Source organism: Pavona decussata, unplaced genomic scaffold (assembly GCF_977016875.1).
Source record: "Pavona decussata unplaced genomic scaffold, jaPavDecu1.1 SCAFFOLD_324, whole genome shotgun sequence".
Classification (NCBI taxonomy): domain Eukaryota; kingdom Metazoa; phylum Cnidaria; class Anthozoa; order Scleractinia; family Agariciidae; genus Pavona; species Pavona decussata.
In genome coordinates, this window is record NW_028145713.1 from 755,003 (window position 1) to 778,464 (window position 23,462).

General features: G+C 38.5%; 1 protein-coding gene, 1 long non-coding RNA gene and 1 pseudogene across 8 annotated transcripts in view; all 3 read left to right on the plus strand.

The window, feature by feature from the left end:
• Window positions 1-23,462, plus strand: part of LOC146453683 (uncharacterized) — a 263,424-nt pseudogene that overhangs the window by 117,609 nt on the left and 122,353 nt on the right. The gene's annotated exons all lie outside the window — the stretch shown is intronic.
• The window catches only part of LOC146453688 (uncharacterized), a 104,165-nt gene that overhangs the window by 15,851 nt on the left and 64,852 nt on the right, over window positions 1-23,462 (plus strand). The window lies entirely within an intron of this gene.
• Window positions 157-22,876, plus strand: LOC146453690 (uncharacterized). 6 transcript variants are annotated; one of them, XM_085096284.1, is made up of 10 exons: window positions 157-367; window positions 4,200-4,447; window positions 5,181-5,377; window positions 5,708-5,929; window positions 8,948-9,130; window positions 15,209-15,374; window positions 15,917-16,131; window positions 17,464-17,683; window positions 19,461-19,723; window positions 20,793-22,876. In XM_085096284.1, the coding sequence occupies exons 1-10, from the start codon at window positions 318-320 to the stop codon at window positions 20,955-20,957; spliced, it is 1,929 nt and encodes a 642-aa protein (XP_084952410.1). In that variant the 5' UTR covers window positions 157-317; the 3' UTR covers window positions 20,958-22,876. The 6 variants fall into 6 exon arrangements, with proteins under 6 accessions (XP_084952410.1, XP_084952408.1, XP_084952409.1 ...); XM_085096282.1 differs by having other exon boundaries at window positions 4,200-4,443; window positions 5,156-5,377; XM_085096283.1 differs by having other exon boundaries at window positions 4,200-4,443; window positions 5,156-5,377; window positions 15,209-15,369; window positions 15,915-16,131.

The following is a 23,462-nucleotide window of genomic DNA, read 5'->3' on the forward strand; positions in this document are numbered from 1 at the left end:
CGCCTCATGGAAGAAGAAGAAGAAGAAGAAGAAGAAGAAGAAGAAGAAGAAGAAGAAGAAGAAGAAGAAGAAGAAGAAGAAGAAGAAGAAGAAGAAGAAATCAGCCGCATAAGCTAAGCTCTACATTGTAAACAAACCGGTGAGTTGCGTCAGGACTGGTACGAGTTACATCCCGGAAGTTAAGTTTCGATTCTTGTTGTATATGTAGTTAAACGTTTTCCGACGAAAATGTATAACTTCTAGGTAAACCGTATCCATTCTCTTTGAACAGATTCATTTTAGTCAAGAGGATCACATATAACTCCAGCAAAGCCGCCATGAGTAGTCGTGGCTTCGATCGTCGACGATCGAATGGCGGAAGAGAGCGGTAAGTAGTAATTCGTTCATGTTAAGTTCCTTTGCAAGGAAGTTTTAAGCGCATCCCGAATCTCTACCATTTTTTCTTCTTTTTATAGTAACCGTAAAGTCCCAAACTAGCTGAAAAATTAACACCAAAGTGCAGTTTATTAGATAAATTTCGAATGCTTCGGCACTGAATAAGTTATGACAGTGCATGTCAGACTCGACCGTGCTGGACAATTAAGATCGACTCGCTAAATATATTTCTCCTACGGTAGAAATAACTGCCAAGAGGTACTATAAACGACATCTACTGACATATGTTTTAATACGGATAACGAATTCGATTTCTGACTAGCTATTAAACATGCCTTTAAGCTGGTACACCCTCGAGTGGGCCTCTTCACCGTTTGCAACACTCTGAGATACGGACATGTTTGATGTTTTCTTAGCTTTAAATGAACATCTAGTTAATCTGTTGCTTGATCCCGATGAAGATATGTCGTGAAATAAGCGCCAGATTTTATCACGAGAACGAACTATAAGCGGCTTCGTGTTCTATCAGAACCTGATAATTAAAATTATCACGATCGGTGTGAAAATTTCTCGACTAAAATGTCTAAAATATCTGAGCTAAAGTCGCTTCATTAAAAATGTATCTGTTTCCCTGGTGATAGCTCAGCGCTCACGCTACTATACGAGCTAATTTAGCCAAAACTTACTGTCAATCCACGTCACGCGTGACCTGTAATTTTGAAATTTGAATGGAGTTTTGAAATTTACATGTCAGTTTTGAACATCGCCGGCGAGATTTCAGGACCCTCTTTCAGAGTTTCCGTTTTCCTTACGTTTAAGCATTACAGTCAACCCAGGTCACGCGTGAACGATATTTTTGAAATTTGAACGGAGTTTTGAAATTTACATGTCAGTTTTGAAAATCGCCAACGAGATTTCAGAGTTCCCGTATAAATTTCCCTAGCTTATTGACGGTATAAAGTGAGGAATTTTTCTTTACACTGCAAAATTGAATATTTCAAGAATAACAATTGTTTCCCAAGTATTTTGAATCTTTTTTTTCAGTTAATGCGTCTTTTTCGGAACGATTTCCAGAGAAATGTCCAACATTCCATTCACACGTCGGACATTACAAAGAGAAATTCGAATGTTCATTTCATTCTTGGAAATACTGTTCACGCGTGACCTGGGTTGACTGTAAAGGCTCCAAAAGTATTCAAAGTCCTTGCAAAAACTTACTCCGAACCATATACAGACTATTTTCATTCGTCATAGTTACTTTACGGGATTACCTTGTAAACAAGTAATTTATGCTATATTGACTCTACTAAAACCTCGCACTGATTATCTAAAGCATATATTTTTGGGTTTAGCTCTAGCTCCTTCAGAATCAAATCTTCCACCCAAAACTAGAAAACATGTAGTGGACAAATTCCTATTTGTACTTATCACACGTTCCTTATAGGTCGTACTGGTGTATTAACCGTGTTATAAATAAACTTCAAAAACAAAAATACACTGCATGTGTTACTCAGGCCAAGAGTGCATTGCATGGAACAATCTCAATCTGAACTGGACTCATGATCAGTTTTCGCGAGTTTCAGTATTCGCACACGCGAATTTACGTACATTCTGTGAAATTATGAATAATAGCTATCTAAAATTTGAGGTCAGGTTAAACATGGGTCAACATGTCAACATGTTTACAGAGCGAACAACTCAATAGTTAAGGATCGGGCTTCCGTTTTTCTTCTTCACCTGAAGAAACCCATATCTAGCGGTGTCAGCTTTGAATATATCAGTTGACCAGTTGCTTTAGGCCGTACTTTAACTTATTTGTTAGCTAGATCCGACTGGGCCGGAAACGGTGTCTAACTTAGGCCGCAGCTTAAGACAATCAGCGGGCCTCGAAATCTGTTCATAAGTGGTTGATTGTAAGTACAGTCGGACCTCTATTAAGCGGCCACCCTGGGGACTTTGAAAACTGGCCGCTTAATGGAGGTTGGCCGTTGAATAGAGGTATCGAATACAGCACTTTACTGACAAAAAAATAATTCGGCACTTTGGAAAGTGGCCGCTTAATGGAGGGTGGCCGCTTAATAGGTGGCCGCTTAATAGAGGTCCGACTGTAGATAAATAGTTTTCTAGCCTGGGATGCAAGCCTTCTTGTTACCGCCGGCAGCAGACAATGTTTAGATACGACTGTTGGCAAAATAGCTTAGAACGTGGTTTTGTTAAATACCGTCTAAACCCCTTTTTAATAACTGACCCAGTAAGTCTAAAGCTACTGGAGTACTGAGAAGTTTTCTGCCCGCACTGATCATGACTTAGGCTGCTTTCCATTGTCATAACTTGCCGGCCGGACCTGTTACTTTGTAAACGGAATTTACCAACTTGAAGGATAAGTTTTATATTAATAATTACAAGTCCTTCAAAATAGTGCGTACCATTTTTCGAAGCGATTATTTCTTCAAGATTTTGCAGCACCATCCCTTCTGTCAAAATGACACATCTCCGATTTATAGACTTTCTCAAAGTTCGTTTTCGTGGAAATCGAGTCAGGCGGAAAAACGAAGTATCCTCGCGACTTTGTCGCTCGTCGGTCACTCTTTCGGCGCACAAAAAGACGACTTGAGGTAAGCCAACTTGATTTACAGATTCGCCAATCTGGCAGCACACTAAGTGCATTCAATTTGGCCGGAAGTCAACTTGTACTTGCGTAACAATCTTGTAACGAGAAAGGTAAATTGACCCTTGATCCCCGATTTCTGTAGCATTAGGTAGCAAGTAGTATTCCTACTCCCACCATCCCCTCCCCCCGCATAGGATGCTGCAGTGTGTCGTCAGCCTCATTCATTTATACCACAGGCAGCCCAAGCTCGCGTCACTAGAAATAGTCAACTACTTGTGGGTCAATGACCTTTTAATGTAAGCAGTATTGGGTTACAGGCAGCCGTTGAGAATTTAGAACGCTTTATAGGACTTTGTATGGAAATAAAACTACTGTCGATTATGGAGCTTAAATAATGCTAAATTTAGCTTTCACTCACTAAAATGAATAAAACTGACTCACCTCCTGATTCTTGCGCATTTGGGGATTATTTTACCGTTTCGGGCATTCTTTGAAATTACTGTCATTCCCTTCTCCGTCTCATGAAGGGAATGACGGTAATTTCAAAGAATTCTCGAAACTGTAAAATAATCCCCAAATGCGCAAGAATACACTGATGGTAATTTATTATTACATGTTTTCCAGTAACGCGAGCTTGGGCTGCCTGTGTTTATACACTTGTGTGAAGACGGAGATGACGCAGGGTAAAATTTCTTGTCTAACGCAACTTAACGACAATGCAGAGCTTAACCAACTCCTAGCCTCGAACTGCCGGTTCTCTGATCGAAGGTCCAATTGAAAATTGAAAATTGAATACGCGCTATTAAACTACCACATTACGACGGGGTCTCCGCTATTTACGAGGCGTATTCAAGAGACGCCGTATTGAATCGTTTTTACCGCATGATGTGTGCAAGTTTGTGACATTCTTGAAGCCCTCGTACTCGTAGCCTGTGAACAGGCTCCCAAGTGGGGTCTAGGGCGAAGACAAAAATCGAGCTCGGAGAGGAGGGGGAGAAAGAAAGAGAGGGAGCCCCGCTTTCTTTCTTCCTCGCCCCATACCGCACTCCGCTCGCCCGGCTCGACGATTTTTCTTTTCGCCCCATACCCCACTTGGGAGCCTGTTCACAGGCTATCGTGCTCGTGATTGTTCAAATTTCGAGTTCCCTTACCTGCCTGAACTGAGGTTACATTGAATTTAGGAAGTATCAATCGTTTTATTTACCCCTTGCAGGTCCGCTTATTATAACCTCCAGAAACCACCCAAGGCGCCAATTGAAAGTGAAATTGTTCAGGTTCCAGGCCATTTGATAGGTCGTGTGATCGGAAAGGAAGGACGCGTAATTAAAGAAATCACAAGGTCTTCAGGAGCATCGATCCGTTCGCCGGGGAAAGACGACGCGTACCATGACTGTTTTACAGTCACTGGTAATGCAGAGCAACGGGCGTGGGCTAAGAAGCTTATTACAGAAAAAGTGGTGAGTTGTTGGTAACGTTTCAATGCAACCTTTAAAATCAAATTGGTTGGTTTTCGTAAAAAAAAAAAAAAACATGACATCTCCACGGTATTGCTGGTATATGCAAGATTCAGACTGTTACTTTCTTAATCTTTAGCTTTTAAGTCACCCTCACAAACTAAAAAACGCTACAACGAAGCATGACGATGTTACCTCTTTTTGTAAATTTATGTTACAAGTGACGCAACGTGCTGGTTTAATAGCTTTTTAATTATTTATTGATTATTACAAGAAAGCTGTTAAAGGATCTTTAATTTTTGCTATTGTTTTATTATTCCACTACTATATCATTTCACCAAACAAGGTTAAGAAAACACGCAAAATACAAACCGTAATACACTTTAGTGTCTTAGTTTGACCGGTTGTGTTGTTTACGTCGCACGCGCCATACACTGATAGACAGCTGGATAGACAGATAATGCTGGGTGTATTTCAATAAGATACCATAAAAGAGAAACCAAAATAACAAAATCTTTTCGTGGTGGAATAATAAATCTGTTATCCGATGGCTTTACATATAACACGTGCATACATTTTTGCTCATCGTATTTTTCCTCGTTCCTTCGGGGCTCGGAAAAATACTCCGCAACTCCCAAAATATCCACGTGCATTATCATGTAAAACCATGGAAAAAAGCTGAATAAGATGTATTTATTTGCCTTATAATCTACAGGGGGAAATCCGCCAAAGGATGGGAGAGGGAGCTCCCCCCGGAGAACTAGTGGAGGTTCCAGATGAATACAAGGGTTTAGTGATAGGTAAAAGGGGAGATAATCTCAGGCGTATCAGCACTCTGACAGGAGCAACAGTCATTCGTAAAGATGGAGAAGTTTATGTAACCGGTGGAACACGGGAGCAAAGAGAACAGGCAAAAGTGCACATTAAAACTCAAATCGTAAGTAGGCCAATAAAATATATATTTTTTTAAATTACCTGGTGAAATTACGCAGTCAGCTTTGGTTTCTTTATATTTATTATTATTATTATTATTATTATTATTATTATTATTATTATTATTATTATTATTATTATTACTATTATTCATATTAAATTCAATCTTATTATTATTATTATTATTATTATTATTATTATTATTATTATTATTATTATTAATTATCGATTCGTTATTTTTGTGCATACGTACACTTATAACTTGTTTCATGTACAATCGTGCAAATTACAATTACCCTTGGGTAAATTGTTTTATTTGCCTTATACTCTACAGGGGGAAATCCGCCAAAGGATGCACCAGGGAGCTTTTTCCGGCGATCTAGTGGAGGTTCCAGATGAATACAAGGGTTTAGTGATAGGCAAAGGGGGAGATAATCTCGGGCGTATCAGCACTCTGACAGGAGCAAAAGTAATTCGTAAAGGTGGAGAAGTTTATGTAACCGGTGGAACACGGGAGCAAAGAGAACAGGCAAAAGTGCACATCAAAGTCAAAATCGTAAGTAGGTCAATAAAATTTATTTCTTAAGTTTACCAGGACGAATTACGCAGTCAGCTTTGGCAACTTTCTGTTTATTATTATTATTTATTGATTCATTACTTTTATGCAAGCATACACACATACACTTATAACTTGTTTCATGTACTATCGTGCAAATTACAATTACCTTGCTGCATTTAGAACAAATATGCTGCAACCCGAAGGTAGCTTAGGCTAATAATGGCTTATCGTGGTAGGATGATAGCAAATTAGCGCAAACTGAATGAAAACAGGAATGTGTGTGTATTTTATTTTCCTTCCAGATATTACGAAAAGCAATACTGTTCATATATTGTAAGTAGCTTTAATGAAAATCCCTTGTTAGGAGTGATGATTAATACAGTGATTAAGTAACTAAGGGTGATAGAAGTCTTTGTCGAAAGATGTTTTGTAAACTTTAAGGTTTTGTCGTTTTCGTTAAACTTTTGACTTGCCTGCTACTATCTAGACCTAGGGATTAATTTCTTTTAAACAGGGCCATAGAATATCAGCCACTAAACTTTGTCCGACAAAATAGAAGCCATTGAATGGTATTCTGATCTTCCTTGCAAAATGAACTCAGCAAGATCTAGCAATGTTTCGTGCTTTTTATCTATTTTTATTTCTTATTTTTTTTTAATTTATAAAACGTTAATTCTTCTCAACAACGTCGGATGTCTATCATCTCATATCCAACGCGCGCTTATGGAATAAAAATTACTGTCGATTAGAAATAAATATCTTTAGATTGCATGTACTATAGCCATTACGAATCCCAAGGTATTACAGAGCGTCTGAGGTATAAGTCTAATACCGACTACATATAAATGATTAAACAAGAAATATGAGTGATAGGAACCGACGTTTCGGTGCATCTTGCGCCATTATCAAGGTTACTTAATGGTAAAAAGCGGTTTGTAAAAAGGCTAAGTTGAAGCGAATTTGCATAACATAGCGGCAAGCTAATTACTTAAATACTTTAGCACGAAGAGAATCGGACTGCACATTCAATGTTGGTTTAAGCTCTTGAATATAAAGCATTTCATAAACAATGATTCTGCACAATCAAAGCTTCAATTACCTTTAATACATTACATGATTTTGTTTGCGGTTGACTTTTAATTCTAGATAAGCGTAAAACGGCTTTCGAAGAACCGGGCCCTGAAATTCACGCTGATACGCTAAAAAGACGCATGATCTATATGATAGACATCACAAAGCACAGAGAGTCCCCTACCCTAAATTCTTACAAAAAAAAAACTTTTTTCAAACATATTTATGCAAATGAAAATGGCAAAAAGGTCTGTCTTACATAAAGTACCCTAATTCAGGGTTTATAAGATGCATTTCTGGAAATACGTAGATAATTCAAATACCATAACAACCTATAGGTTTTAATACCTCTTAACCAATGGTTAGCGCTAACCATGCTTCGAGCAACTCAGCCCTGATCGATACCAAACTGAGAATCAAAAAATGCAACCGTGGACAGCTCTCGTCAGCGCGGTGTAGCACAGCAAAAACGTAGAACAACCAACGCGAGTCAGTTGTCTACCAAACCCACGTGGAAGTGATTCTGTGTGGGCATAATTACAGACGTTTGCCCACGTCAAAGCGCGTGTTTAGGGAACTTAAGCAACGATGACGGAAATGACAACGAAAGCGTCACTTGAAAATATAACTTCACGTTACTTCTACTACTTCGCGATTATTCCATTTGATTCACCTTCTAGTAGAAGGCTTCTACAATGTGGGCAAAGTATCCTGAAAAATGAAAAATTCACCGCCGTGTCCTCACGCTCACCACAAACCCTTGAATTTGGTCATTTCACGTTGCTGTTTTGCTGATGACGGCCAAGAAATGTGCAAAAACATATAACGCACGTGAAGAACGATTTGTTTTTGCTCATTAAACCTATTGTTTTGTGGCGTTTTCGTTGCCGTTGCTGTCGTCGTTGCTTAAAAGTGAAACAATGAACAAAGCGTCTGAAATATTATGTCGCTGTCGCAAAAAGCTAAGTGAGGAAAGGCAAAACTTTCGTTTAAGAGTACATGGCAAGACCATGTGAAAAAAGTACAGCATATCGGATCTAAAAACATCTACGGCCCAAATTAAAAGTAAAGAATAAAATCCAAGAAACCAAAAACGAAAACGCTGCAGGTATACGCAGGATCCTGGATATACCCGCAGCATTTTCGTTTTCGGTCCCTTGCACTTTATTATTTATAAGTAGATAACGTAGAAAGCACTTATTCGAGTGGGGGATGGGGAGTAGGAAGTCTTATCTATTCTTTCCAAATCATTGCAAAAAAAAATGTGAATTCTCTTTGTAATTTCTGTACAGCTCCCAGGGTCCTCTCAGTCTTCCTCCCTCGTCAGCGTTAATAGGAAAGTTCAACTCATAGACCCTTATCACACGGCAGCCATGTTGAGTCTCGGGAGAGTAAAATGCTTTGTGTTTGTACGGCAAATCTCGCACTGAATTCACGTCTGGCCCCGGGTGGGGGGGGGGGGGGGTTCTCCCTATAACTGCCTATACGGGGAGGCTCCACCCGAAAGGGGCACCTTTTTCACGCTTCAGGTCAGTATGAAAGGGTAGGGATTTCACGAGTTGAAGTATAAGAAAGGGTAGGGAAATCTGTCATTTAGAAATTTAAAAAGGCCTTTCATTATTATCCAATGAAAGGTATACGAAAGGAGTACCATTTGTCAATAGATGGTATACAAAAAGGCTACGTTTTCTGCCAAACATGGTATTTAAAAGGGTAAGTGGTGGGACCTCGGGGAGGAGCCTCCCCGTGTTAAATTTCTTTAAGTACCCCCCACCCCCCCCTTCGTGGCGTCTAGGCGAGGATTTTTATTCCCCTGGGCCTCAACACATAACCGCCGAGTGACAAAGGTTTATTGAAGGAGTGGGTGGAATGGGGGTTCAAGTTATCAAGATTTCGGCAGAGTGCTCATGGTTTGCTTTTTCCATTCTTTCCTTCTTTTGAAAGGCTGAGATTAGAGTCAGGGGTATGGAAAATGAGTTCAGAAAGTTTTGTTCCTATGTCGATGGCTGGAATCTTCCAGCGGATGGTAGAGTCAAATTGAAGCAGCTAGTACCAGAAGATCGGATGCTCCTCCCGGGACTGCAAGCGCAGTACAGGCTGATATCAGCTGAGGATTATGGACCACAGGTCAATTTTGTTTCTTATTATCGGGTAAACAGTACTACTGGGCTAAATGATGCTGCGCTGTGCGTTCTATACAAATAGGAAATAATGTATATATAATTTTTCCATGAAAGTTTTCAGCCCCGCCAAGTATAACAGGTTTATAATCAGGTTGTGGCGCTTGCAGCGACTGACAAGAAAGTTTAATGATCCAAAAGTTCAAGATTTCAAGTAGTGTCGCAGCGAAGCATTTAGGGACTACTTTACGGGTCGCAAAAATCAAAAGGTCAAGAGCCACGGAGAACCAAAGTCAGACGGTTAACGGTGATTTATTCCAACGAAAAAACGACCAGTAGTACAGAAAGGCCAAAATGCCAAATCGACCAACTATAACGACCAGCTAAACGACCAAACGGCCGTAAACTGAAATACAATACAACGAAACTCTACTAATTAATTAAGTCGAAATAGACGCGCAATCAAAACTAGGTCCTAGCGACGATAATGCCGCTTTTACAATTACACAAACAATTAACTAGCATAAAAAAGGTATCTTAAAACTAATCGAGATTCAATCAACAGTCGTACTCTAGAATAATGACCCAATAATATTAGGAACTGATTTAGAGCCTAGCGCCCTCTAACTTAAAACTTAGTGGGCGTTCCTTCCTGATAAATGTGTTTCCATCCAATTGACGCCTTTGGCGACTACGAAGCGATTAATCCCTCTTGTGGTTGATTGTACAATAATCCGTTTGCGTACATCCGCCCGTAATGAAATCTAACTTAACAAAAAAATAAAGATTACTTACATATCGGTCCCACCTGTGCCAATTGCAAGGATTCAAGAAAAACGCAAACCAAACTTCAATAGGCTATCGTAAGTGGCTCTCCGACAAAAGAGACGCCACAGCCGCTTTTATATGCGCGTGGGGACGCTAAAAGGTCCGATTACAAGACCAATCAAATCGAGAAAAATACGAATAAACATTGCAACTAAGGACAAGTAACTATGGTCTGATAAAGAAGGCCAATCAAATAAATGGGAACTGGTTATTGTCCTTAACACAGGTCCTTTGAGGGGATGCTTCATGCCGTTTTGTTACAGCGGGAAAATGAAAGCCCAAGAAGTTATCATTAAGAGACAATAAACTAAAGTTGAGAGAGTCCATTCCCTACTTACCTTGTTTTCGTCAATGATAAATTATTTTATATTATTTTCACATATTCACTCTCATGCAGCAAATATTATCGAGGCATCGTGGGGACTTTCTCAATTTTACTTTTTTTCCCTTTCTATTAGTGAGTATATATCATATCAGCTGATTATATTGGCGATTTTAATATTACAGAGTTATAATCATGTACATTTTTCAGGGTATAAAACGACCGGTTAAAAAAATTGCAAGTCTCCAGAAAAAAATATCACACTAGAGACGGATAACCCGTCTGATACATTTCCCGTCTAGGCGTGAATTCGAGACGGATACACAATTCAAATTTCCCTTGTCACTGATTCACATTAGACGGATAAAGCATGCCTTTGAAGCTCAGGCGCGGTTACCAATTCATTACAATGGCGGCCATCGCTTACTTCATGGCAAGGAAAAGAAAACTCGAAAGCAACTTATTATTTTATCGAAAAGTTTCAAGAACTGCAACTCTTGACACTCTTCAGAGCCGACCCTTCTGGATGTATGCATCAAGTAGCGTGCTGCTGGGGCAGTCCATAACGAATCCAAAAGGAATGGACGAAGAAATAAACCATCTTTGGTGGGAGAATGGTTATCACAATTGTACCGACGATCAGTTTAAGAAAAGGGTGAGGGGTAACGCGTGAGACATTCCAGTATATCCTTGGTGCCATTTCCGATGAAATAAGTAAGCAAATTTAAAGAGCCTACCTCTGCAGAATGTCAGCTAGGACTCAATTTGTATCGTCTTGCACACGGGTGTTCTTACAGTACTTTAGGGGACTTGTTTTGTGTCGCACCATCCACTGCTTGCACTATCTTTAATAGTGTAATTAACGTCATAATACGATCAATGTATGATGATTTGGTAACGCTGCCACAGAGCGACGAGGAATGGAAGAAAGAGTTAACTTCCTTTATAGACGACTGGGAATTCCTATGTGTGGGGGCGTGGGATGGCTTTCATGTCTACATCAATTGTCACCTGAGTAACTTCTTCAGTTTCGAAAAGCGTTACTCGGTGACAAACATGGGTTTGATTGCTTGAAATAAACGATTTCTTTGGGAAGATGTTGCAGCGCCAGGGTCAACGCATGACTCAACGCTCTTACAATCCACAGATGTATTCAATGCCATTGAAACCGGTCACTGCATACCTCATCAAGTTTAGGAATTACCTGGATATGGACAAATACCTTTTACAACAGTAGGTGATGCTGCGTTTCCTTCACGTTCATGGTTAATTAAAGCATTTCCAGATTCTACTAAAGATGCGAAGGAGAAGAACTTTAACACGAAGTTGAGAGGTGCTAGGGTTGTCTCTGAGCATGCATATGGTATGCTCAAAGGCAGATTGCGGATTCTCTACAGAAAAAAACTGAATGTAGAAGATCTAACATCAAACCTATCATAATGTTTTGCATTGCCCTTCACAACTTGTGTTTCAAGAGAAATGACCCACGCAATCCACGATGGAAACTTGAAGTAAACGATCTTCACATCATCAGAAAGGCTACTAAGAGAATGCAATATAGAAACCTGGCTCAAGATGTTCGACAAAAGATTTGTAGTTGGTTGTGGTCCTTGCAGGAGTAACTTTAAAACCACTCCCAGAGAATGATCAATCTGGTTTCCACTAAACAAAATTGCAGTAATATTTTAGAACAATAATATCAACTTTTTTAATTATTATTATAAGCCACTTCTATTAAAAGATTATAAGTCTCATTTTCTAGTTGAATCCTTTATGCTATAAACTGAACAGTAAGTATCATGGAGGAATTTATGACGGCCAAACTATAACTCCTTCTGTTGCTTTTTAACTTGACTGTCCCATACCATGGCATTTCCAAGTGTTTCTTTGACATAAAATTACAAAACGTAGTTAATATTAAAACGAACTCTTTGCCAAAGGTGTATGTGACCAGGCATGCATGGTCTTGTCTATCTTTCTACAACAATACATTTAAAATATTAAGATCCTTGTTTTAATCATACTATCAACCACTAGCCTGGAGAAAAAAAAAATCATAACATTGATATACATCAAGTGGCCTGTTCTAGATCTAATTTAAATATTAAAACAACAACACATTCTTTTTATTTTTCTAGTTTCTGTGGTTGAGTTTGTTTTGGGAATAAAACATTTTAACTTTACAACAACAAAATGGTGTCCAGATCATAGTTGTTCATAAAAAGGAATGCTTGCAGCTGATGTGGGATCACCACAATCAGTCATGTCATGCCAGGTATCCTGTTGCCGAGATACATGTGGGTAAGTTTGTAATCCAGGGGTACTCAAGTGGGTGGGTAAAGCCACAGAGGGAAGGCTTCGGCCTGCTCCAGATTTCATTAACAACTGGGCCATCTGCAATTCGTGCCTTCGGTTTGCTTCTGCCTGCTCTCTTTAAAAATTATGAAATAGCTCGTCCCTTTTCTTCTCTGACTCGAGCATGGTTGCCAGCCTAAGATCACTGTTTTTTTCTTGTTGAGACGAAAATTGTTCAATACTTTGAACCATCTGCCACATGGCTGCAGTTTGTGTCTTGGGTTGTTTTTTACTTTTCGACGCCACTTTCTCAACAGTTTTCTTTGCTAGCTTTTTCTGTGGTCTTCCATCACCATCCTCCTCTACCTCCTCATTTCTATCTTTACCACCACTAACGCTACTGTCAGTAACATCACCATCAGCCACGCTAACAGTAGATAAAAATACTTTTCGTCGAGCCATGTCACTGCTGTAGCTTACAACGCTCACTGAAGAAGAAACACTTTCGCACTCTTCACCTGTCGGGCTTTCATCTCCCGAATCTTCGTCTGAAACACGTAAGTCGCTTGCTTTATTGCTGACAGACAACATGTTATCGCAACTTTCGCTAAACAGTGGATCAAGAACATCATACCAGGTTGGTACCTCTGTATCTTTTGCTCCTAGCCCACTTCCAGTTTTAATCTTCGTGTTAATCCTCCTCCATTCCTCCTTTAACCACTTGTACTTTGCTCTAAGTTGGTCGACAGTAAAGAGATAATTTTCATCCTCGGCATATTTACCTTCTTTCTCTAAGGCATCTTCGAACTCTTCTAGTATCTTCCTTAAAACGTTTTCATTGGCACTCTTCTTCGAAGCAAGAGTTTCTACGACAAGAGCCCAAGGCTTGTCTCTGCCTTCCAAACAGGATAACACAGTTGCAAAAATGAACGTTTGGTCTTCGTTCCAAGTGTTCTTCTTTAGCTTTTTCGCTTTGCTTCGTGGTTTATCTTTCGATTCCTTCTGGCGTTTGGCTTGGACAGCTTTGGGCGCCATGTTTTATTTCCCAAAGTGCAGTGCGTTCCTTCTAGTTCCAAGCTTTTCCGGAAAAAAATGAGACAAGTTCGTCCGTCTGATGTGAATTCAAGACGAACTATCCGTCTTAGACAAATAATCCGTCTTTAGTGTAAAAACGGCCAATGTGTTGATTTACAAGCTATTGTTGTAATCGTGACTTGCTGGTTCATGGTATACTTGGTGGTGTGTGCTTTTGTGGTTTTACAACAATTAAAAACGATTTGCTGCAGTCACTTCATGGTACACTACACTTCAACAAATGCTTCTGCACGTACCCTTTGAAACGATCTTGAAGACTTGTACGACACCAACGCAACGATAGATACACACCGAAGAAGATCAAACGTACTCTTACCTCCAAATCTGCATGGGTGATTAATTACAAATTCTGGATCCATTTGGAACTGAATAATTAGGAAAAGTGTTAAATCAAGTAAACCCGGAGATCATTTGTCTCTCGACTCAATCATTGTGATTAAATTATCTTTTCAGGTTTGTTGTAGTCAACTCAGCTTAGTAATGTACGGCCAGAACAGCTGATATCTACCCATGGATACCATACCATATCATACCATACCACGCCATACAACACTGTACCATACCATATTATACCATGTACCATGCATACCATGCCATGTCATACCATACCATGATTGCCGTATCATAACATGCCCGCATATTATACCATACACCATAACAAACAATACTATACCATACCATACACCATACCATACCATACCATACCATACCATACTGACCACACTATGCTAGGCCATAGCACGTCATGCCATGCCATCCCGTACCATCATTTGCTGCCATTATTACTCACTGGTACCAAATATTCTGATTTAAAAAAATATTAGAATGATACGGATGTTATCAAGTAATAATTGAATTGAAAACCATCCTAGAGAGAGTCCAGCGATAAGCAAATCGGTGGATTCTAAGATCCAAAATCGGAGAGATTTTCGTATAAGGATAGGCTCCAGGTTTAGGACTTTTATTTTTAAAATACTGAGAGAGTTAAGGGATCTTGCATTTTTTCATAAATGTTTTCACAATACTACTGACTTAAATGTCAATCAATTTGTCACTTTCGTTTCTCATGGACGGTCTCGCTCCCTGAATCCTTCTATAATACTGAAACCAGCTCGCTGCACAACCTCAACTTTTCAGGCTATTACTTTCATAGAATTCTTAACCTCTGGAATATTGCGTGTAACGTAGCCTCCCACGACATTTTGCCAGCCTAGAAATGTTTAAACGTTTTCTGCACGTCACTTATGCCAGTTTGTTGGACTCCACCGTATGATATTGATGTGCCTTGTTCATGGTCTCTTGCAAGAGACCGTCCTTCCCACCGTGCTTAACTAAGGATTTCTTACTCTATCTTTTATGTTTTAATGATGTTTAAGGGGTTGCCTCTCGCATTGGTCTCGTTGTCCCGTTTTGCGCAATACCCTTTGGATCACTCATTTTTTAAATTGTATTTCAGAATCTGTTTTGTTCTTTGTATTTAGTTTGATGTGTTCAATAAATCTGATAAAATAAAATAAAAATAAAATAATTTAATTATTTCTTTAGGATGCCTGTGGTCCAGCTGATAGCCCAAGCTATCTGGTAAGACTTAAAAATGAAGCTTTAGAGTCCCTTCGTCAGATTAAACGTGAAATGGAAACGAAAGGATACTTGAAGCTCGACATGTGGTGCCACTTTGGAACGGCCATCGTTCGGGGACCTGATGAAGGAGGTTAAAGTATCTTCTTTAGTATTTATAACGTTTTTTACGAATTGCCAAAATAGAAATTGAAAGGTCTACCTTGATAAAGACAAAAGTTGCATTTAATTCACTGAAGATGCAATCGTCAAATGTTTCTCAGTCATTGTTGTCAATGATCATGATAACCACGTTATTTTGTGAATACTTAGCGCCATTTCTGGTTCTTTGCGTTAACTTTCGTGTGGTGTCGCTCATTTACCACTGATATCTGTCATGGCAAGGAGAGAAAAGTCCCTGTAACCTCGCTCGTGTGTTGGACAGTTTGGGAGAAGTTGTATTTTAGGTTGATGTAACATGTTTTTATTTGTGCATACTTTGAAGTAAGACGTCTATTCGTGACGGATCGTCACAGCAGTGGTGGATGCAAGAACAAATAGAGAAACTAGGGAAAGGGGAAAAAATGAAAAATTAGTTACCAAAAGAATCTGACAACCAATTAAAAGTAATATATTTGTATAGCTATCTCTTTACTTTCACTCCGGCTGAATTGACTTTAATACCTTCTGTTATAGAGGAGGCTGAGGAGGGAGAATGGACTATTGACGAAGCAACAGAAAAGTTTCAGTCATCAGGCGAAGAAGGTTACTGGAGAACTGCATTCAACCAAGGAGTGACTCTGGATGAGAACATTTTCCAGGACTATGATTGTAACAAGACTTCAGAGGAATATATAGCAAGACATGATCTGACATATTTAACGCCATGTGGTCACGAACTAAGGTGTAAGGTAAGACAAAATGGATCCTAATATTTAAATCTGTCTTTCTAAATTCTATAAGTGGTTTACAAGATGAGATATCATAAGTAATATGGCGTCAAGCTATGTTTCAATAAAACTAGGTGTTTTCTCCAACAATGCAAACAGCTAACAAAAGCACACGCAGACATTTTTAACCTATCACATTCTACGTGCATAGCATGAAAGATTTCATTTTCAGCGTTTGTTTAATTATGATGGTGACAAACATCGCTATTTTGATGACGTCATACTTCCCTCTGAAGCGCTATTACCCATAATATTAACTTTAACCTGGACAACACATCACAGACTATTATTTGTGAGGTGGAATCTTTTAAACTATATTAAAATAATTAAAAAAAAACAACGCGAGTTTAGGGATGCGTGGGTTTGCTTGTACGTCACAGAATTAGTGGACAAAGAACGAACTTTCAAATCAAGTTATTCTGGTCCTTTATGGATGATTTTCTTTGCAACATGCAGAATTCAATCAATGATTCAATCATTTAATAATTCAATCATTTATTATAACATTAACAAGTACAGTAAAGTTCCCACCCGAAAGTAGCAATGCTAATCGTGTCTGGTGGGGCAGAAAGATAAATACACCAAGACTTTCAAAAGCAGAAAAAGGAAAAAAAATTACAGTACAATATAATATAGGGAGAGAAAATTATACAACAGTATAATAAGAAAAAAGATAAGTGATTTAATATAACAGAGGCTTATTCTAGTGTTATTTAGGTTCCATAAAACCGGCAGTCATTTCAGCAGAAAATGAAAAGAAAAATTACAATACAATACAGTATAGGAACAGGAAACTCTGTTGCGAAAGCTATCTGAACTAAACCCTTGTACTAGCCGGCCTGTTTGAGATATTCTATCATAGGGTGTGTTACTACTATATAGTGTGAGGAAATGATAGTAGTATGTCAGCAGTTATATATATTAAAAATTAACCCCATTTGGGTACAGATAACGGTAAAGGTATGGGTAAATCATTATTTTTTGTATAGCAAAAGTTTTCCCAGCAAGCCAATTGTAAGGAATGACTTGACTTGAACGTTGGCGGTTTTACTTTAAAAACAAAGCTGAGTTTTGAACAAACCAATCCGTGTTGACTAACAGGGTCAAGACTAGGCAAGTCTATTGTTCCTCCCTCCCCTATTGTTTAAGAGTGCGCTAATTACTAAACCTATCCACCTATCAGTATGCAGGGAGACAGTTATACATATTAATGATTAAGCTATACCTATGCCGTTACCTTTACCCAATCTGGGTTGATTTTTAGCATATATAACTACTCTTCTCGTTAAACAGGTGTGGGTCGCAAGAAAGAATGTTGCGCAAAAGTTGGAGGACATAGAAATTCCTTTCAATGACGTAAAAAATATCTTAGAGGAAGTACGATTTGAAGATGATGCAACACGGTCGCGATGCCGAGGGTGGCTGGTGCTACCATCCAGAAGATATCTACTGGCAGATATTTTATTTCCTGGTTGTGAATTTGACTTCAGACTGACTATTCGTGGAAGAACAGGTATGTTTAAGCATAATTAGGTAGATTTGTTATAACCTGGAATGGAAATTAAATTTAATGACAAAGTAACAGTAGAACAATTATTGTGAAATGTGATATAATAGAACTAGTTAGAACTGCAGATGAAAGATTTAACATATTGATTTCTTCTTCCGCAGTTCAATTATATGAATTTTCATTTACTCGCTTCCATCTCATCATCTCCACAGGTATATTACGAATTGAAAAAACAAAAAACAAAAAACAAAAAAAAAAAACACTGCACCAGTATCGCAGAGGTCATGTGTTCGAATCCCGTTCAAGCCTGATTGTTTTTCTTTTCTTTAGTTTTTCTTTTCGCAAACTGCTTCACTACGCAGTAAAGAGTGCGTATATAACTGCAATGATCATTCACTTATTGATTCCTTCTTCCGCTGTTCAAATGTATGATTCTTTATATATTCACTTTTCAGATGAATCTCTCTCTTAGTTATGAAATGAGGCACATTTGTAAGTTTCATCGCAAAAAAAACAAGCCTGAACACTGAAAAAAATTAGCCTGGAATGGAATTCGAATCCGTGCTCTTCCACACTGGGAGCACATACAGACTGTCACTGGTCTGTCTCCCTGACTTCCGACCTCCCTTCTTCGCCTCTTTGGCTCAGTCTGTACGGCAAGTTTCTATTCAAACTTGGAAATACCTTGCTGCACAGCCTGCTTCCAGGCCGAACGATCGGAGGCCAAGGTTTCCCATTTGTTGAGGTTAATTTCCAAGGCCTTCAGATCCCTTTGCGTACCCTTCGTTATACGGTGTAATACCTTTGAACCGAACTACCAAGTCGTATGAGTGCGTCATTTTGTGAGTTCGTAATATGCCGAAAGAAGATAGAAAGCGGAAGCAGAATATATGAAACATCAAATATTTTAGTCGTGTGAAAATTCAGAAATTTATGTGGAAACAATTTGGTGTGATCAGTGTAAAAGAAAAGAAGCAAAAAAAAAAAAAAAATAATAATAATAATAATAATAATAATAATAATAATAACAACATTACGAACTTAGAGAAAGACGGTTCCCATTTAGCTTGGTTACACCTCAATCTACAACTTCGTGGATGTAAACGGGTTTGAATCAAGATAGCGATACGGCCAAGCTGATATGGAACTGGTTTTAGCTCATCTTAATGTTCTCCTATTGGTTTTTTTTATTTCTTTTTGTTAAATTCTGGTTGTTTACTTAAGGATTTGGGAAATGCAAGATATCGAAGATGGCGGATCCAAGATAGCCGCTGTTTTTCCTCACAGGAGGGAACCTCTCTGGAGACACTTTTTGTCCTCAAAATAACATTGCCATAGCTTTAATAGTCCCGGATGACTGATGGAGGGGGACACAGGAGATAGGAGTTAATTTGTGCTCGTAAAAGTGCGATAGTTACTGATTTCTCAAGTAATAACAAATGGCAGATTCCATCACTCCACAAAACCTATCCAACGACGAGTTCTCTTGCAGAGTTAGGGGAGGACACAACAAACTAACGAGTAACGAGAAGTTTCAGCGACCTATCTTATTAAAAATAAATAAATAGATAAATAAAAACAAAATGCAGTAAAATACCGGCATAATTTCTACTATTCACTCCACAAGAAATTCGAAATAATTTATACTAAACTACAGAACTAGTAGTGACCCACTTATTCAATGGGAGAGGATTTAATTTCATATATATCAGAGGAGATCAAATACAAAACAGAGGAAATCCACTGTAATTACATCAGGGTTGTTATTTGTTTGCTATAGAAAGCGGAATGGTCATAGACTATGTCCCCAAGGAAGAAGCAAGACGTGTTTTGTCTACATACCTTTCTGAGATAACCGTGACGGATCAAGATGCAGGAACGGAACTTCATCTTCCAGAGATGAATAAACCTGAAGGGTATCACTTAATCCACAAACGATGTTCCAGACGATCTCTGTATGAAACTAGGGAAGATTTCGCTATCATGTTCTCAGAAGAAAGCACGTGGCGAAGCGACGGGATAACAGAGGAGTCCAGAGAATCGGTATCTATAACTAAAAGGAAATATAGTCATAGGCAAAAATAGGATTCCTGAAACAAACAGCTATTACAATAAAGTTTGTCACTAAAAGTGGAGTTCAGGAAAGTTTGTGTAGAACGGACATTGAAGAGAAAGGATACCAGCGCATGTGCAGTTGGCCAAAAAACCAGCTGAGACTGAGTGTTTCGTGACCTTCAAGGAAATGCTCCATGCTCCATTTTCTCACTTAATAAATTTCATGAGATTTGGCTGAGGACTACTTCAGGAAAAAAGGAAGTGGTCAATTGCGAAAAAATTGATGTTTAACAAAAATTTAAAATAATAAGGATTTAACTTGAAAACACTAAACGAGGAATTGTCAAAGATCCCTCTGTTAAAACATTTACGGGAAAAGTTTCAACAACAAGAACTCCTATTGACCGAATTTTCTGCAAATAAAAGAAAAATAATTAATTTTTCCTGTTGGTTCATTAAGTAAGTCGTGTTTCCACGACATCGAACTCAGGTTAACTAACCCAATAACAATGCCCTCTGTTTGAACTTACGTTTTGCGAGTTTTGAGTGCTCAGAAATGTAGCTATAGGTACAATTAAGCTGTTTTCAGGCACCTTAAGGACGGTGCCTACTTTTGTTACTTCGCATACGTTCTGCGCAGAAATACTCGGGTTTCCTATGGGTGGTGCCTACTAAGACAGGGATATTTTTTTGCGCGGTTTAAAACTATGCGGAGGAAGCAGAACTTAGCAAGTGCCCTTGGTATCCAAAAGGAAAATTTGGGGTAACTATGCATTTTTCAGGGATAACGTTGCTTCAATTTGAAAAAAATTAAAAACACCTTACATTGCTTTGTATTTTACTTTTTTTTTTTTTTAGAATAATTGTTGGTTAATTATCTCTAAAAATGCATGGTCCTCCCCCCCCCCCCCCCCCGCCCATTTTTTTCATTATTTTGGATTTCAATACCCCTTGCAACAACTGCTTTTCCCGCGCACTAACATGCCATAAAAAATACTTCTTTATTAGTAGGCACCGTCCTTAAAGTAAAACCCATTCTTTGCTTCTTTTCTGACAGACCGACCTCCATTTGCACTGCAAAGAGTGGGACAAGATACTCAGGAGTGGTGACTGGCAACCAGAAATAATAACAGAGAAGATTCCGGAATTCTTTCAGTTTGTGAGGAAGGTTCAGGATTTTGTTCTTCGAAAAATGAAGAGGACCAGTAATGATAAGCTATAAAGGCATTTTGCGTCTTTGGTCTGTAAAACAAGCTTTGGTCTCAAAGGCATACCACAGGGCGAAGGGGGGGTAAAATTTGACTGTACGCAAATCAATACAAATTTAAAAGTAAAAATAGGCCGGCTGAGACGTATTTTAGTCAAATTTCGAAACCCCTATGAATTCTCACATTTGGAACAAAAAGGCTTCGTCTTTTAGCAAGTTGGACCGAAATAATATTTCTCCAGATATATATTGAAAATTTAACCAGTAAGTTTCTTGCTTGCGTAATACTAGGCACGTGGTTGGACAGTCCCAGCAGGTTTAAGGGGGGAAGAATAGTCAGGAAAAGAAAGAACTGAAAGCTAGCACGAGGTCGAAACTCGAAAGTGTTAGCTCAATTCACTCATTTTGTACATTTTGTTAATCACAAACTTCAATGTTGTTGTTGTTTTTTTTTTGTTTGTTTGTTTGTTTGTTTTTTTCAATTTATTGTAGAAACGGCATCGTTCTTGGACACTACTTGGGCAATAAATAGTTATAAACTTCTGATGAGAAACGATTTTGAGAAACATTTCAACAAGAAAATTAATTTATTTATTTTCTCACTTTCAATACCTATAAATATGCGTTTCCGTTATTTCCATTTTTACTCATTTGACAATGACGATATGAAGTCGTCGAAACGTCATGTTATTTTATTATCGTTAATTTTCTTGTTGAAATAAATAGTTACCAATAAAAACAAAGAACCGTGTACTTCAGCTTCCATTATAATAAACTGCCCTCCACCACCAAAGTTAACAGAGTTTAATTAATGGTGTCGGTCATTTGTTATAATTAGTAAAATCATTACTCCACAGCTGTGATTATAACCACGTGAAAAATGAAGCTTACCTTGCCACTGTGCACGTGTCTTCCAGATGATCTTCTCAACCTCTATAGTGCTGTAGGTTTCTTGAAAAAAAAAAAACGGCGTCGTCTTTCTTTCATGTAATCAGCAGAAAAGAGCTATCCTTTATGTGAACGATTGGATCCCTCGAACATTCAAGGAAAGTAATTAATAGATCATTTCCGATATTTTAAAATTCTAGCTTGCCTACGAGAGGGCATTAATGGGGTGGAGGCATTTACAGTTGACGACTAATATTTTTGGCTTTTCTACGGCTAACGGTTAATTTCTCTCCCTTACGGTAAACAGACATTTGGCCAAAACAAGTCAGTTGCTTTACTTAGTTTCCATTGTTGCAAGATAAATTATTAAGGTCTCTAGGTCTCTAACGACCTTTCCCGGATGAAAAAAAAAAGCTGAAATAGGGTGCATCAACCACTAAAAAAGACACAAAAAGTCCTAATAAGCGATCTTGACAATCTCTAAAATGCAAATTGTGGATAGCAGTTTTTGTCTTACGATTTACTATTTTTTTTACAACTAGCAGTTAAAATTGTCCATTTTTAATGCCTAACGTCTTAGATATTTGGTCGTTTTACAACTAACGATTTGAGACCCTCCTACGAGGCTTGGGGGGGGGGGGGGGGTAAAACAACAGAAATTAATTATTCGTCTCTGAACCTCAGTGTAATTTCTGTTGTTTTATCCCCCAAGCCCCGTAGCCAATGTTTCTAGGTGCAGAGCGCTAATGCCAAATGTTTCGCATAGAATTAATTGCACATACATTAAACAAAGTAAAACAAGCTTGAGACACAAAGAGGTACCTTTTAACGCATAAACATGACAAACATAACACTAAACATATACATTTGTTCTAAGTTGTGATTGTATGAGAAGATAGTTTGACAGTAAACTAGGTTGTAAACAGGAAACAAAGGTGCCAGTTTGAAACCTTGCATATATTATCCCGCACTCGTGCGCTAATTTATTTCATTTGATTGATTACATAGATAGAATGGAAATAAAACACATTAGTGGTTTAAGGAAAGTGATGCTCCTTATTTTTGATGTATAAACTAAGATAAGTGGCTTTTCGTGCGACACGACGTTATAATTATTTATAGCGAGGCAAGTTTTGCGCCGAGAACCCAAGTTGCGACTCCCTAGGGGATCTTGAGGCACGCTCCCCCAGACAATATTGAAATTTAGTATATACAATAGAAGTGAATAGTGTTTCTCGAGTGTGCTGATTGGCTAGCTCGGAGGTTATTAGCCAAGTACTATTCACCTCCGCGCAGCCGAAGAAAAACAAAATGGCTTCCGTTTCGCTACCGAGCAGCCGAAGAGAGACAAGATGGCTTCCGTTTCGCCACGGTCACCAAAAAGGAAATTATTTCGATAAACGAGGCAGCTGGTACAAAGAGTAGAAAAATGGCAACAAAATTTGGTTGACGGCATTAAATGGTAAGTTATTTCATCTTTCCAACCTCATATTCTAAGGCGAAAAGTCAAAGTTACCGTAAATTATCTAGCATTATAAATATAAAAGATGAAACATCTAATGATTTGCAGCATTGCTTGAAGACGAGAGAAAACAGCCATTGAAGAAATGACACCCAGGCAGTTAAACAAGT